We start from the raw sequence: 18,024 nt of genomic DNA on the forward strand, positions 1-18,024 counted from the left end.
ATATATATATATATATATATATATATATATATATATATATATATAGTTATGTTTATGCTAGGTATTTCTGGGTAGAAACTGTGCCCACTTCTTGATGTATGACAGGGAATAAGGCATAGTTAGTTGTACAAGATGATTCATAAAGAGAAAATGTTTTAATCTCAAACTTATCAAATTTACGTCATGTGATCCAATGTGCCTCAAAGGATTCGTGTCACGCGATTAATGTACCTTTTACGATTCGTGTCACATGAATCAATGTAGGCCTACATAAAACGATTGGTGTCACATGAATCAATGTACATAATACGAATCGTGTCTTGCGATCTTCTGGCATTCCTTATCAGTTTTCTCAAACTTAATCATTCTCTGAAGTAAGGTAGAAATGCGAGATATTATATCAGCATACCAAAACAATGTCCTTCATTTTCCTTTGTAAACGTGCGGTATAGATCTATAATGTCCTCTGCTAGCCAACGCCAGCTACCTTCATGTTGAACATTTAGCGTGTGGCAACTTTAAGCTGGTCCTAGAAATTTAAAAGAGTTGACTGTGATGGTAGGGGGCAGACCGTAGATATAACACAATCTGTCCCTGGGGTCTGGGGTGTCTTTGAAATCGACAGTTCTATAATAAACGCATTCCTGGATCTGGCTACACCAGGCGGCACATTGAAGCTTAGATCTGAAACAAAACAAAATCAATTTGAATTCTGGGATTTTACTTGCTTCCGCCTCACTCTATATCTTTAAATATAAAACGGAATTGGTTATACAAAAAAAAAAAAACAAAAAAAAAAAACGCACGGAACAAAAAATTTAACAAATTACCTACACACGTTTGTAGGTGGAAAGTTCAAAGAGAAGTCACGTTTCTTTGTCGTGCATAAGTGAATGTAATATCGATAAATATTATCAAATACCAAAACTGATAAAATTACACCCTAAATCAATTTTTACAAATTACTCTTAGAAAATCAATATTGTGGCATATCTTTGGTAAGGAGTAATCGTAGTAATGGTCGATGCCATTGTGGAAAATTTAGACAGGATTAGGGGGTGAAGAGCTTCCGGTCTACGCCCGTCTACTGTGAGAAAACATTTTTAGGGGTCAAAGGGATTATGGGGCGCCTTGCTGCTCTGATTCCCGGAAGTGAACTTTTTCAAAGTACTGGCGTCTCGAACTGGAGACATGGTTTTCTTTTTTTTTTCGCGCAGAGAAAGCAACAGTTGGATTTTTTTTTTTCAAAATACTTTTTTCTCTTCTTAAACTGCATTATACTCTGTCCTATTGTTCCTAAGTGGTTACCATATAATCAGGACCTAAAATCATTTAGTGTTATGTCATTCACAGAGGCGGCCCAAGCAGAGCGCGGGGCCCTGGGTGAGTGTCATATGCGGGGCCCTGAGCCTTAAGGGTAGACCATATATACGGTACGACTTTAAGCTAACGGGCCCGTCTGGCTCTAACTCTGTAGGACTTATTTTTGTTCCAAAACATGTAGGCCTTCCTTACTAGTGGCCGTTTGACTACATTACGTACTGCATTGTAATTGTTCTGCATATAATATTTTTTGCCTTTAATAATCTTATCTTATAATAATCAACGTTACTAATGATTCAGAAACATTTTGAATGAAAAAATCAACAAACTAAATTATAATAATTTATGCTAATCCTGCTGTAGTTTGAAAGTAATTATTAATTACGGGAGAAAACCGGAACACTTGCAAAAAACTATCAACAAATAGTTGCTTGAACGGTCGCAGACGGATTCAGTCATGGAACTCCACTTTTCAGGCTTTTCGCTGCACAAACTTTTTTTTAAGCCAACCTGAACTGTTAAACAATGATATCCTGTTAGAATGGCTGCCTGGTCGTGAGGTTTGCGCACTGGACTGTCGTTCGGATTTATCGATGGTCGAGGGTTCAAATCCTGCCCGCTCCCATCCCCCGTCGTCCTGCGGGAGGTTTGGACTAGGAAGTAAACTATCTTCAACTCTGAAGGAACATCCGAAACATGTAAGACATTTTACAAACATTTTACAAATCGACTGCTCATAAGATGCTGTATTTACCGAAACTGAACTGTATTTCGAAACTAGAAATGTCATGTTAAGAGCTTGCATGATAATTGATATCATAGAATTAGAGATGCAGGAAAAGACTTCCAAAATATTAAGTAACAAGTCTTGTTTTTTTTTTTTTAGAGCTGGTATGGTTTTTGAAACTGAAGGTGAATGGGAATTTCCGCCGTTCGCGGGCCCCCTCTCAGGCGTAAGGCCTGGGGCGGTTGCCCCACTTGCCACCCCCTAAGGCCACTACTGCCAATATAGATAATATTGATCAAAGGTTTTGTGTTCAAGGTATTAACATAAATATTGGCAATACTGATCGGCTTTATTATCTTCCTCTGACCTGCTATGTCCAAGTATGGTGGTTGTAGTGTTAGTGAACGCCTACAAACATAAACATGGGCAGATAACATAGAGATTCTAGATTTTGAAGACTTGCCTTTTTAAATCCACTGTAAGAACTGTATCAGAGCAGGCTTCTATGTTGCAGTCAGGTGATGTACGCCTGTAAATTTCGGCTGTGACTTTCCCTTCTCCTATCGACGGGGGTTCCCTTGTTGCAATACCTGTTAACATTTTTTTTTACAAAGCTTATATTAACTCACTCTGTCAGTCTGTCTGTCTGGGTGGAATCTTTTACACGTTTTTTTTTCTCCCGCTCCCCATTCTCGAATCAAGTTGAAATTTTGCATAATTATTGAAAGTCGAGGATAATACATACAATAAAAAAATAATCACTAAGGAAATCAATTTGTGGTAATTAATTTTGTTTTATATAGAAAAGGAGATAAACCTTGCAGTATTGAGAGGTGTGGTAAATGATTGTGCGTTGCTAACGCTTTTTTAAAAATAGTTTTTTTTAAATACTTTGATTGTTTTCCTACAGCTTGCAGTCTAGGAGTTTTATTTTAGATTCGTGGATGTATCAAGTGGAAGATGAGTCTCTAACACAGTGGGCTTCTAATCCCCATGGTAATGTAAATCATGTGGGACTGGTGGTTGGGTGGTAAAGTTTCTGAAGCGAGGACTCTCGGGTTCGAATCCCTGTGAAAAAAAATGGAATTTCGGACTTTGGGATTTTTAATCAATTTTAAAATAAAAAAAAAATGATTGTTTCAAAAGAATTGATGCGATTTCACTCAATATAAGCGAAGTTTTAAACAATTTTCACAAAGTTTATTTAAACTCATTCGGTCTGTCTGTCGGGATTTTTCTACACGATATTTCTCCCACATTCCATTCTCGGATCAAGTTGAAACTTTTCAGAGTTCTACATTGTCGATGACAACACGTGAATCAATAAATATATTAACCGATTAGCTGCTTATTCCGTGGTAGTTAATTAATTTTGTCCCTTATATAGGCCTAAGCCTTATTTTTAATAAAAGTATTTTTTTATATTTTGTTTATATTTTTTATTTAATAAGAGACACTCTGTTATCTCTTCTATTTCACCTTCTCCTACCCTTAAAAACTTTAATCTATTGGACCGTTGTGGTACAACGTATGATCTCTCCCTGTATTCCACTTTGTCTTTTGCCAGATTTAGACCAAAGACATACTCGTCCATTCCTTAATTTTGTCCACCCATCCCTTTCTGTCTCTCCTTCTAAGGATCTCATTATATGACCCTGCAGTCTTAACATGAGTGGTCAGACTCAGACGGTCACTGAGAGCCCAATCGCCATTATGGTCCTGTTTCTGATGTGCACTTTTGTTGTGCAGTCGTGTATATGATGCCTAGAATCTCTACAATCTTTTCACCTATTTGTTTTTAATTGGAAGAGAAATTTAGTGACAGTATTTAATTTAGCTTCCTATCTCTAGAACACGAGAAGTCTTTGCTTTCTAGGAAGATAAACACAAAAAGTTGTACAAATATTTACACTAGAACTAAATTATCTCTGCTGTCATCTCACTTTATCTTATTGAAATGATATTCTGCTATAAATTACTTCAAGTTAAACTTCTCAGCTTGAGGAGTTGTGGCTGAGTGGTTAAGCGGCTGGCTTCCGAACCTTGGGTCCTGGGCTCGAATTTCAATGAAGACTGGGATTTTGAATTTCGGGATTTTTAGGGGGCTCCTGAGTCCACCCAACTTGAATGGAACCTGACTTTAGTTGGGGAAAGTGGCGGTGGGTCGTTGTGCTGGCCACTCAACACCCTTCTCGCTAACTGTTGGCTAAAGAAACGGATGAGTTTAACATCATCTGATCTATAGATCGCAAGGTCTGAAAGGGGAACTTTACTTTTGCTTTTTTTTTTTTACTCAGCAGTATGTGGGAGGGGAGAGGGACACATCGCTGATGTGAAGGGGAAATAAAGTGACTGATAGACTTACTTGGTGGTGTTGTTGTGGTTGTTGTTGTAGTTGTTGTTGTACTCTCTGTGGTAGCTGCTGAAGTTAAAATCTGTTGGTATATACTTAATCTAGTAGCTGAGAAAACAAAAGCATTAAAAAAGAACCATCAATTTCTGTTACATAGGACATTTTGAAGCCAAAAATAATTTTGATGCCAAATATCTTTGTAGTCGACAAAAAAATTAATTGGCAGAAACATTAGTTGCTAAATAAAATATTGTTTCATTTAATTTTATGTGATTTAGTTATGAAATAAATTATTTAGTTTTTTAGAAATTATAATTGAGAAAAGAGTCCTTGTAATCACGACATATTTCCCAATAAGAATTAGCAATGCAGTCCTAGTACTGTCCTAGTCTTCAAACGTAGTCTAATTAAGCTGCATAACTATTAACATTCAAAGGGTATAAAAAATAGTGGGGGGTTTGAATAACTAACAGTAGGATGAAGGTGCAGAAAACGTTAGAGACCAAGTGGTCAAACAGCTAACACCGATGGACACCTGCAGAAAATGTTCATTAAAGCCATGAACATACATTGTATATATCTTTGAATCTTGCACAGTTACGAATCTAATTTTATGCTACGTCAGAAAACATTCATAAAACAAGTCAGGAAACAGACAGAAAACTTTCATAAAACAAGTCAGGAAACAGTCAGAAAACATTCAAAAAACAAGTCAGGAAACAGACAAAAAACATTCATAAAACAAGTCAGGAAACAGTCAGAAAACATTCATAAAACAAGTCAGGAAACAGATAGAAAACATTCATAAAACAAGTCAGGAAACAGTCAGAAAACATTCATAAAACAAGTCAGGAAACAGAAAACATTCATAAAACAAGTCAGGAAACAGTCAGAAAACAAGTCAGGAAACAGTCAGAAAACATTCATTAAACAAGTCAGGAAACAGTCATTTTTTTTTCAATGTATGAAGTTAAAAAATGTTTACTTTGAGATACCCTCTCCATATTTCTCCCGGACAAACCAAGAGAACTCACATACTGTCGTACTGATTTGCATGAAATTTCGTACACATGTTCCTTGTATCTCCTAAGTGCTGAATAAGACAATGTTTTTTGACAGATTCGTAACCTGACCATTGCTATTCGAAACAACAACAAAAACTTAACAAGGCTACAAAGATAGTTTATGTGGAAACACAAACTCTAAATCGGCTCCCCTAAGTGGTCCACCCAGGCAAGTAAAAAGCTAGGTTTCAATATTTTCAGAAAGAATATCAAATGAAATTATATCAAAGGCAAATGACAGAGAAGAATGGAGAAAAAAGTTGACAGATCCTGTGTGAAGCCCCAACGGTTTCATCAAGGGATAGGTGAAAGTGAATGTGAAGTTAGATGTGAACCTGGCCTAACTGATGTCTTGTAATGAGTATCTAATTTATCTAATTGTTTTGTAAAGTGTAGTATTCTAATTCTAGAGTTCATGCGATAATATGAAAAACTACTAATTAATTGTTGTTTTAAAATATTTTCCATTTATATGTATAGTAATTTTTTTTTCTTTTAAAAAAAAAGTAAACATTTTATTTTTAAATGTAGTAGTTACTATGACAGAACTTACATAACTTACCGTAAAATTGTAAAAATTGTTTTTGACCAAAAATCTAAAATTATTTGCATAAATGTGTTGCTGAAATTGTAATCTCCCTTACTAAATTGTTTGTTACTCTTAATAATGAATAGTTGTAAAAATGGTGTATTTTTATGAAAAAACTGCTTGTAGATTTTAAAAAATTATATTTTTCCTTTTCAGAAAGAAAAAATTAGCCGTTGCATAAGAACTTTGAATGGTCTAAAATATCATGATGTCAGATTTTCACTATCTTTTCTAGTTTACGATATCTAAGCGAGGACGGACGGACGGACAGACATTCCACACAAAAATGCGTCTTTTCCCCTATCGGGGGCCGCAAAAAAAAAACAAAAAACGATCAAACCTTTTGTATTTTATTTTCGGTATTTCCGCAATAGGCCGCATTTTAAAGTATAAATAATGTCTTCTAGTCCGAAGATGACCTCGTTGCCTGGTCTTCTCAATGATGGTTGTCGCTGATGCCAGCCACCTAACACATAAAGAGGTGTGCAAGGCATGATTATCACGAGTGGCGTAGCATCCATGACGCGAAGGGGTTCAATGAACCCGAGCTCACGACCATTAGGGGCCCACTGCTCTTGGGCCCATGATTCTTGACTAGTTGAGAACTTGGGGATGACACCAAAGTGAAAACAAAAATTCACTTTTGTAAAAAAACGATTAAAAAAAATAGAATTTAAAAAAGTTTCCGCAAAATATCCTGAAAGTTGTACCGAAATGTATAGTAACTTCAAAACCAGTGTTTTAAACTTGAATATAGAGATTTGCTTTGCATCAGGTCTTGTAAATTGTAATGGTGGCGTATTGATGCGTTTGAGGTGACAATCGTTTCCATATCGTCCCATTCTTTTTTTTATTATTGTCTGTTCATAAAACCATTGGTAGTAGTACAGGGATGGGGGGTAGGAGATGGGGAGAGTTTGGTAAAGAAATAGAGATAGTCCTGATTGTCACTAATTGAAACTTCGATACAACTGCAAATTATTCAATTTTCTCAAAGCTTAATATGTTTTTATTTTGTTTTGTATTTAAAATATGTAATAATAATCTTTTTCTATTACATCTGCATTTTTTCCTTTAAAAAAATAAAAAAGTAATAATAAATACAACATCTAAACTGAATTTGTAATGTTTAGTAGACATTGAACAGTCTCAACTGTTGCTTTAAAAACTATTGAATCTGATGAAGTTTCTATTGTGAAATAGTCTAAAACACTCATTTAAGACGATGGAGATGAAATCTAAACAAAAAACAGAATAAAAATAACATTAAATATTGAGCAAGCCAAAGAAAAATCAGAGTGTTAGTTGTTAACATAGGAATCATTCAAGTTGAACATGCTTGTGCTATTGCAATTAATGAGGAAACCGCATTGGGGAGCAGGTCTATAACAAGATCTAGAAGATAGACGGATAACTGAATGGATCATGAAATAGTGCCGTTCTCTGACCAATGCTTAGTATTTGTTTGAAGCTCGGTTCATAGCTCTTAAAGAGATTTACGGCAAATATTTATACAAAAACCTTAGAAAATTGCTATGAATATTCAAATTTGACAGGAAATAAGCCCAACAGATTCAATGCAGTTCTGGAAAAAATATCGGTAATTTAGTACATCCATTCTGCACCATTTGTCTCTTTCATTGGTGGCAGAGCTCAAGTCAAATAAAAAGTTGATATCAAATTTGATTTTATTTTGATACTGCTAGTGATCTCCGATGACGGAGCATCCAAAGAAATAGAAATTAGATAGTCATTACTAGGTTTTCATATATGTGAGAATCGGACGTCCGAAGAATTTGCTGAGCAAATGCTCCAAGTAATAAACAAAATCCCCATTTATCTTTAAATAAACTGCTAGGCTAAAGCTATGAAGGTGCTTCCAATATGACTGGGTACTGGAATAATCTTCGGGCATTGTTTTATCAGAAGAAGCCGCTCGCGCATTTAGAAATCGATGCACTGGTCTCGTACTTTGCTACTAAAAAGGCCAGAGAAATGTTTAACAAATAAATATTCGATTTGTTTACTGTGAAATAATGGACGTAGAACTAGATACTAGTTTATATCAATGTTTCAAAGTTTGACACCTAGAAGTGTTTTAGGAATGTCAATGTGTAAAATGGGAACTAGAACTCATAAAACATTTCTTTATATGTTTGAAACTCCTATTGAAATTCCGTTAACTCGTTTCATTCTGTTCAAAAATTGTACAAACATACAAACTTTTAATCTGTGTTGAGTTCTGCTTCAAACGTAATAAGATTATTAAGAAGCTACTCAACTTGCATTGGAATGTCTTTTAGGTCAATGTACCGATGCATTCAGAATACTCAATTGTTTTGTCTTACGGTGTATTCCTCTTATTGGGGGAGGGGGCCCACCAATATATTCTTGAACCCGGGCCCACGGGTATCTTGCTACACCGCTGATTATCACAATATGTTGATTTAACAAAAGCTTTCGAAACTGTTAGCAGATACGGACTCTTAATGATCATATCTAAGTGTAGATACCCACAAAAGTTCATAACCTTGTGAGACTGTTTTACGATGGCATAAAGGCTCGTGTTCGGGAGAGCGGCTAACCATACGAGCCCTTTGTAGTATCAAAGTCTAATATATTCGTTTTAACTCTTTCTTTCCTTATTGGCGATGCCAACGTTGATTTGACCCCCATTAAACTAAATTGATTTTTGATTTATAAACTTTAATTTGTGTTGTGTAAAAAGAGCATGCATTCTCCTATAATTGAAAACCAAATAAAACATTTTCTGATAACAAACAAAAATGCTATTGAAGTTTAATCGTAACAGAATAGTGAAATACAAATGAGCAAAGTGAATAACACTATCGAAACGAGGAAAATAATTACGGATATAAAGAGTTAAACAAGAAGTTTTTCTCACGTTCCTTCATGTGTCACAAGATAATGCACCTCCAAGGATTAGAAGCCTGAAGTCAGAACTTAACGACAACCTGCTGAATACCATAGATCTTATCACCATTTAGAAATCTGTCTGTTATTTATTTACTGTTGATCAATTATTATTATAACTTTTATATAGCGCTACTTTCATGCTTATAGCATGCTCAGAGCGCTTTGGTCCAATCTCATTTGTGGACCAGTTGGGGGGGGGGGAGGGGGTATCTAGGAGTTGGTTTTCCGTGCTGCCTTTAGGCCCGCAACTCTGCCCGAGTCGGGTGTCGAACCTCGAGCCCCATTCTAGGTAGCCAAAACAAGCTAAGTTCTTATCTTATCTTATCGTATCTTATATAATACAGACGTTACTTCAAAAAAAGAAGATGATTACGTCCTACGCGTCATGCATTTAGTCATGCATATTAACCAATGACTTAAATTCTGCCAAGTCACTGGTTTTCCTGGCTAGCTCATGCAACCCATTCCATGCTCTAATAGCACTAGGGAAGAAGAAGTATTTGTAAAAATTTGTCCTAGCATATAGGACGAGGAATGTGCCTTTATCTTTGTGTCTTTCAGGGTATTTTATTAAATTTTGGTTTTGTATTTGAAGATTATTGTTCAGTGTTTTATGTATAATTGCTACTTTACTTTTGAACCTTCTGTCCTGAAGGCTTTCTAAATTTAGTGATTTTACTAAGGGTGTTACTCTAGTTAAGTGTGAATATTTGTTTGTTATGAATCTCACTGCTCTATTTTGTGTCTGTTCCAGTTTCTTAATGTTATCTTGAGTTGAGGGGTCCCAAACGGAGGATGCATATTCTATTATTGGCCTAACCAAGGTTAAATAACATTTTAGTTGTATGTTCTTATTTGATTTATAGAAATTTCTTTTAATAAATCCTAATGCTTTGTTTGATTTTTTTATAGTTTCATCAATATGTGGGTTCCATGACAGTTTTTCATTTATTAAAACACCTAGGTATTTTGCGTTTTTAGTCTGTGTTACTGGTTTGCCATGAATAAGATAAGTGGAATTAATTTGTTTTAGTTTTTTTGTTAGTTCAAGCGCACTTAGCCTCTCGACCACGCTTCCCACAATGATTAAAAGAAAAAATTCAAATATCACACCGTGTTATAATGGAATTAAATGACAATTTATTTGAGTCAATAAATTATCCACTTGTGTCTTAGGTGACTTCAAACATTTAATAATTAAACGTATTTTGAAAAAATGCCAATTCTGCTTATTATTGTTTCGTTGCATCAAAAAACATTCCTTGTTTTTATTTTTTTCTTTCGTCTGCTATTAAGAGTGGGTAATACTGTCTGGCCTTATCGCTTGATATTTGTTTGATATTTGTTCTTGTTTCTCGAATTCAAACATTGGATTACCTGATTACGTCACTCACGCTGGAGCTGAGCTTGTCAACTGAACGATACATTTCAATCTATAAAGATCTCAAAGCAACGCCACGTCTGCTTCTCGCTCTGTTGAACATACATTCAATATTGACACCACAGACTGTACTTAAAGTTCATAATCATCATAATGTTTAATTTAGGGGCGCGGTGGCTGAGGGGTTAAGCGCTTGGCTTCCGAACCTGGAGGTCCTGGATTCGAATCTAGGTGAAGACGGGGATTTTGAATTTCGGGATGTTTGGGCGCCCCTGAGTCCACCCAACTCTAATGGGTACCTGACTTTAGTTGGGGAAGGTAAAGGCGGTTGGTCATTGTGCTGGCCACATGACATCCTGCTCCTTAAACGTAAGCCAAATAACCATAACATCATCTGCCCTGTAGATCAAAGGTCTGAAAGGGGACTTTATAATGTTTAATTTAGAAACCTCGCTACTTTAGAAAACTCTTGTGTTGTAGATTGTTAACTTCTTCCAGTGCTCGAAAGAAAGCAAAGAATGGTAGCATCAAAGTCGTCTGGCAATACACCTTGTACTGCGTCTCTGGACTCAACATTTACAGAACAGTCGCAGTGAGTTACAATAGTTGTTATAACTTGCTTTCCCTGGATCCAACAGCAGCATTATCATTTTGTTGAAGTACGAAATGAAAACAGACACAAAATGAGATAATCACCGAAGACAATTTCAACGTGATTAATCCTCCAGTACAATAACATTGAACGAAACAATTTATATTCCAATAATTTAAAAATCCGTGTGTTTGGTAGTATTTTAAGGCTGAAATGATGTGTTTAAAGGTGATATTAAATTATCAAGTAGAGTATATGTAGCTTCAAACTATTTGAACAAAGGTTATTTGTAAAAAATATGTTAACATTGCAGAAACTTGTTAGATTACATTGTTACTATCCATTCTTTTTTACAAAAATTGTGTCCGTTTTTTTGTGGAGGTGATAAAGTTTCGGACATATGTGTCTGCACCCCTACATAGATTAATTAAGTTTCGGACTTATGTGTGCACCCCTACATAGATTAATTAAGTTTCGGACTTATGTGTGCACCCCTACATAGATTAAATAAGTTACAGACTTATGTGTGCACCCCTACATAGATTAATTAAGTTTCAGACTTATGTGTGCACCCCTACATAGATTAATTAAGTTTCAGACTTATGTGTGCACCCCTTCATAGATTAATTAAGTTTCGGACTTATGTGTGCACCCCTACATAGATTAATTAAGTTTCAAACTTATGTGTGCACCCCTACATAGATTAATTAAGTTTCAGATTATGTGTGCACCCCTACATAGATTAATTAAGTTTCAGACTTATGTGTGCACCCCTTCATAGATTAATTAAGTTTCAGACTTATGTGTGCACCCCAACATAGATTAATTAAGTTTCAGACTTATGTGTACACCCCTACATAGATTAATTAAGTTTCAGACTTATGTGTGCACCCCTACACAGATTAATTAAGTTTCGGACTTATGTGTGCACCCCTACATAGATTAATTAAGTTTCAGACTTATGTGTACACCCCTACATAGATTAATTAAGTTTCAGACTTATGTGTGCACCCCTACATAGATTAATTAAGTTTCAAACCTATGTGTGCACCCCTACACAGATTAATTAAGTTTCAGACTTATGTGTACACCCCTACATAGATTAATTAAGTTTCAGACTTATGTGTTCACCCCTACATAGATTAATTAAGTTTCAAACTTATGTGTGCACCCCTACATAGATTAATTAAGTTTCAAACTTATGTGTGCACCCCTACATAGATTAATTAAGTTTCAAACTTATGTGTGCACCCCTACATAGATTAATTAAGTTTCAAACTTATGTGTGCACCCCTACATAGATTAATTAAGTTTCAAACTTATGTGTGCACCCCTACATAGATTAATTAAGTTTCAAACTTATGTGTGCACCCCTACATAGATTAATTAAGTTTCGGACTTATGTGTGCACCCCTACATAGATTAATTAAGTTTCAGACTTATGTGTACACCCCTACATAGATTAATTAAGTTTCAAACTTATGTGTGCACCCCTACATAGATTAATTAAGTTTCAAACTTATGTGTGCACCCCTACATAGATTAATTAAGTTTCAAACTTATGTGTGCACCCCTACATAGATTAATTAAGTTTCAAACTTATGTGTGCACCCCTACATAGATTAATTAAGTTTCAAACTTATGTGTGCACCCCTACATAGATTAATTAAGTTTCAGACTTATGTGTGCACCCCTACATAGATTAATTAAGTTTCAAACTTATGTGTGCACCCCTACATAGATTAATTAAGTTTCAGACTTATGTGTGCATCCCTACATAGATTAATTAAGTTTCAGACTTATGTGTGCACCCCTTCATAGATTAATTAAGTTTCAGACTTATGTGTGCACCCCAACATAGATTAATTAAGTTTCAGACTTATGTGTACACCCCTACATAGATTAATTAAGTTTCAGACTTATGTGTGCACCCCTACACAGATTAATTAAGTTTCGGACTTATGTGTGCACCCCTACATAGATTAATTAAGTTTCAGACTTATGTGTACACCCCTACATAGATTAATTAAGTTTCAAACTTATGTGTGCACCCCTACATAGATTAATTAAGTTTCAAACTTATGTGTGCACCCCTACATAGATTAATTAAGTTTCAAACTTATGTGTGCACCCCTACATAGATTAATTAAGTTTCAAACTTATGTGTGCACCCCTACATAGATTAATTAAGTTTCAAACTTATGTGTGCACCCCTACACAGATTAATTAAGTTTCAGACTTATGTGTGCACCCCTACATAGATTAATTAAGTTTCAGACTTATGTGTGCACCCCTACATAGATTAATTAAGTTTCAGACTTATGTGTGCACCCCTACATAGATTAATTAAGTTTCAGACTTATATGTGCACCCCTACATAGATTAATTAAGTTTCGACCTATATTTTTGTATTCGTTTTTTTTTTGTTTCCAAATAATTGTGTATTTCTCTACTAAACAAAAGTGACTATATACACAACTATTGTTAACGTAATATCTGTATCTGTGGCATTTTACGTCTCGAGAGACGATCTTTTCCCTTTGCAACTTCCTGTGTGACTAAAGAGGCCAAATTTGGGTCACGCATGTCTTGTGGGACATGACCTGCTTCGAGGCAGCGGCATTGGAGATCCTGCATACTAGACTTTTTTTTTGTCTGGGAGGTAAGGGTGGGTAGGGGGGGATACTCGTCCGTTGGATCGTAGCTCCTAACAGCTGGTAACTACTAAACCGGTGTAGGCGTATTGTATTGTAAATGTAGAAATTAGACAAACTTCTTTTTAACAAAACTGAATATAACTTTTATTCATAAATACACACAGCTTTCAATTTCCCTAAAAATTTATGTAGAAAGCCAAATGAAACAAGGATAAGATCTTGCCCACACAAAAATATACACGTCTTTCTGCCACACGTCTTTCCCTTGTTCCTCTCTCTTCAGCTTTCATCACACCAGTCTCTATTGACCTGAACTACGACAGACTACCTCGTGGTTTCATCAGAATCTCTTAACTCTTTCTCTCCTAACTGACGATACCAGCGTTGATTCCACCAGAATGTGGTAAATAATTACGGAGAGAAAGAGTTAAGCCTACACAATCACAACATCCAGCCCCCATTACTTATGAATACACCAGAAACAAGCGTATAAATTGTAGAATATTTGTGTTATACAAATTACAAACTAGTGTTTAAGAGGGAAGACCATAGACATAAATAAATATAGACTGGAAGTAGGAAGTTATTTTTATTTGGGGGAAGTCAAATATGTTTTATGTACTCTATCTATGTGAAAAAAAAATGGCGGCAATTGAGCTATAAATTCTAGGACTAACATTTCAGCCAATATATAATTATGATCTTTAGTTTTGAAAAGTACAAAACTGCCATATTCCCAATATTTTGCCTTTGTTTCATAATCATAGACATAGGCAAATATATATAGGTTTGTGATGTGGATCTATGTTTGTTTACATGGCTTCTTTATTAATGTATGGCGGTCGTCTTATCGATTCAAATTGTTAGAATTAGTTTTTAGTCAATAAAGTCAAAGAAAATGAGCAGAACGTGCTCTAATGTTCGTAGTACGATAGGCCAAGGATAAATTCTAAAGGTTGAAAAAAAATTGAATATTATACACAGTAACTTTCAGTTTCAGTAAGTCAAAATAATTCAGACATTCAGTATCACTGTGACTGTGACTGTCACTAATTTAATATTGATAGATCTAAATCTAATAAATATGACTAATATTTGTAATAACTAGGTCTAATAATTTTCATACTTTTTACTACTAACTATTAAACTAGTCAGTCTATCATCTATGCATGCAGACTATTGACTAGATCTAGTATAAGTATTAGATTATAGATCTAGTGACAATCTAGTCCTAGACTATTTATATACTAACTATAGACTATACTATAGACTAGATTATACAGATTACAATTATAGTTTATAGTATAGTACTAGTAGTAAGTAGTATTTTTTTACTATAGTATTTATATAGACTAGATCTAAATCTAGTGTTTAAAACTATTTATTATTATTTTAATTATTTTAAATTTAATAGATTTGGTAGGCACGATTAGAGATATAATAATACAGAAGGGGTTCTATCAATTATATAGGTTATGGCTGAAAAAAAAAAACAACTATAAATACTTTTAATTTTACACTGCTCATAACTGCTGTATAGCTCATACAAATTTATCTTTTACCAAATGTTTCCCATAATAATTTTTACTTTATCGTCCAGTCTATATATATATGTCTATGATGTATATCTATTGTATTCGGATTTCCGAATTATGAAAAATTGCATGATCTTCATTCTTAGAGATTAAACAAAACTACACTGCCTCTTTATTTAAAATATATATAGGTGTGTGGCTGAAATAGATATGAATACTTAACTTTTATACTGCTCATAAATGCTGTATAATAAAGTACACAAAATTGCAAGTCACAAATTTTCGTTTCATAAAACTCTTTAATCGGCCAGTCTATATTTATTTATGTCTATGGTTATATATATACACGCTTCATAACAGAGGAGAGGGATAAAACGGATAGCTGCTCGTAAAACTACAATCCTTTTGCTGAAATTCCTAGCCTCCATCGGGATTCTAACTAGAAACTATGTGGAAGCCCCAAACTAGAATTAATGTAAAGGGGGGTTACATACAATGGAGCTCTGCTGCTTTAATGACTTTATCAATGAAACATAAACGAAGCTTTACAAAATTATAAACAAGTGGAATGATTTAAAAGCGACTATGAGAGAGCGTTTATGGAAAGAACAAACAAAGCAAAATTTAGACTTATAGGGCCTATATGCTTTTAAAAACATATATACTGGACAAAAAAACTTTTTATACATATTTTTATTGTAAATGTAAAAGTTTGTGTGGCACTAAACTTTTGTCATAAGTAAACAAAATACTAACTTTGTCTGGCTATAGCTAATTCAAATAATTATTTTACAGTCATCTTTGTCTGACTATAGTTAGTTCAAATAATTACTTTACAGTCATCTTTGTCTGGCTATAGCTAGTTCAAATAATTACTTTACAGTCATCTTTGTCTGGCTATAGTTAGTTCAAATAATTACTTTACAGTCATCTTTGTCTGACTATAGTTAGTTCAAATAATTACTTTACAGCCATCTTTGTCTGGCTATAGTTAGTTCAAATAATTACTTTACAGCCATCTTTGTCTGGCTATAGTTAGTTCAAATAATTACTTTACAGCCATCTTTGTCAGGCTATAGTTAGTTCAAATAATTACTTTACAGCCATCTTTGTCAGGCTATAGTTAGTTCAAATAATTACTTTACAGCCATATTTGTCAGGCTATAGTTAGTTCAAATAATTACTTTACAGCCATATTTGTCAGGCTATAGTTAGTTCAAATAATTACTTTACAGCCATATTTGTCAGGCTATAGTTAGTTCAAATAATTACTTTACAGCCATATTTGTCTGGCTATAGTTAGTTCAAATAATTACTTTACAGCCATATTTGTCAGGCTATAGCTAGTTCACAATATGCCTTGTTGGCTCATACTCATACAGTTTTCTATTCGATCACTTTTTAAAATGGATTTAAAACGTTAAAAGCGTTTTGTACAATTTGGAGCGCAACCCGCGACGTGATGGCAAATGCGGGAGGGGGCCGACGCCCTTGCCGACTTCCAAACAATCCCGGGGGGGGGGGAGAGGTACGTCCTGACACTGACACGGGGAGGTGGGGGGAAGGAGGAGGAACCCTGTCGTTTTTTTTTAAGGCAAATAAAAATTATAGATTAATCCAGATTTTTTTTTAAAACCAAAGGTTTACATCTATAATTTACGTCCAGGGACCGGAAAAAAAATGTTTAAATAGTTTTAGAAAATGATGCTTACCTGAAGTAGCAAAAGTAAAACTGGGTAAAGTTATGAACACGAAATACACAACACACAAACATTTCCAGATAGAAATCTGTATGTGTTGCATTTTAAAACTGTTTCTTGCAATACCAAACGTCAGAAATTCCGCGCTTAGTTGTTTGGTTTTTTTTTATATTGTTACCAAGACATGGAAAAAATATTAAAAGATAAAATTTGAAGAGTATTTTTTTTTAATTCATGACAGTTTTTAGAATTGCGATCAAAGTTTAAAATCTCTTTAAAAATTTAAAACTTTAAAAAAAACCATTCCAATTGATTTTTAAAAGATTGTAATACAGAATAAAATATTTAAAATATTCTTTTAGGAATATACGATTCTTTTATATATATATATATAATAATAACCAAAGTCTCTGAATAACTATGATTCCAACATTAGGCCTGGTAAACTGCTGCTGATAGTCGAGTACTCTCATGGAAATCTTTTGTGTCAATGTTATGGATCCAGGGCTCATGGTACGTGAAACTTTCCCACTTTTGAAGTACAAATCAATTGAATCAATCAACTTTTTTTTTTATCAATTAACTGGTGCACGCGGAGCAAACTCCCACCCCCAGCTGCCCACCCAAAAGAAATCTGGTATTTTGCTGAAGTTACTTTGAGTAGAAATCAATGCATTGAGACTTGGAAAAAAACAAACGGATGTACTATTTTAAGCAAGCCGAAGTTACTAACTAGGTCAGGATTATTGACCAAAAGTGTTTTTCTAGACCCCCAAAAGATCTAGATCTAGATTGAAATGACTAAAAAAGGAATTCAATATTTGTTCCATTGATTCTTATCATTTGGACAGCGAAGGATCAAGCAACTGACTTAGATTTCTGGTCAACAAATCTCTTGTATTGAGAAACAATAAAGTTGTTTATTAGAAACGTTTTAGTGAATTTTATTGGACTCTAATCTAATTGGTTGGGAAAACACATCATATCCATTTTGTTATTGAATTATTGTTATTAAGTTTTCTTATCTTATCTTAGATATTACACTCGTTACTTTAAAAAAAAAGAAGATAATTACTTCCTACATATTTCATGTGTCAATCTAGTCAAGCATGTTGATCAATGACTTAAAACTGTAGGCCTACTAAGTCGTTGGTTTTCCTGGCTGA

The 18,024-nt window shown here is 34.4% G+C and overlaps 1 protein-coding gene across 1 annotated transcript; it reads right to left on the bottom strand.

The window, feature by feature from the left end:
• Positions 1–35: 35 nt before the first annotated feature.
• LOC129928033 (uncharacterized) lies at positions 36–17,129 on the bottom strand. Its single transcript, XM_056039966.1, has 4 exons — positions 16,871–17,129; positions 4,416–4,511; positions 2,514–2,640; positions 36–684 (listed from the first exon to the last, which is right to left on the bottom strand). The coding sequence occupies exons 1-4, from the start codon at positions 16,959–16,961 to the stop codon at positions 519–521; spliced, it is 480 nt and encodes a 159-aa protein (XP_055895941.1). The 5' UTR covers positions 16,962–17,129; the 3' UTR covers positions 36–518.
• Positions 17,130–18,024: the final 895 nt, after the last annotated feature.

The sequence above is a fragment of the Biomphalaria glabrata genome, chromosome 9, assembly GCF_947242115.1.
Source record: "Biomphalaria glabrata chromosome 9, xgBioGlab47.1, whole genome shotgun sequence".
Classification (NCBI taxonomy): Eukaryota; Metazoa; Mollusca; class Gastropoda; family Planorbidae; genus Biomphalaria; species Biomphalaria glabrata.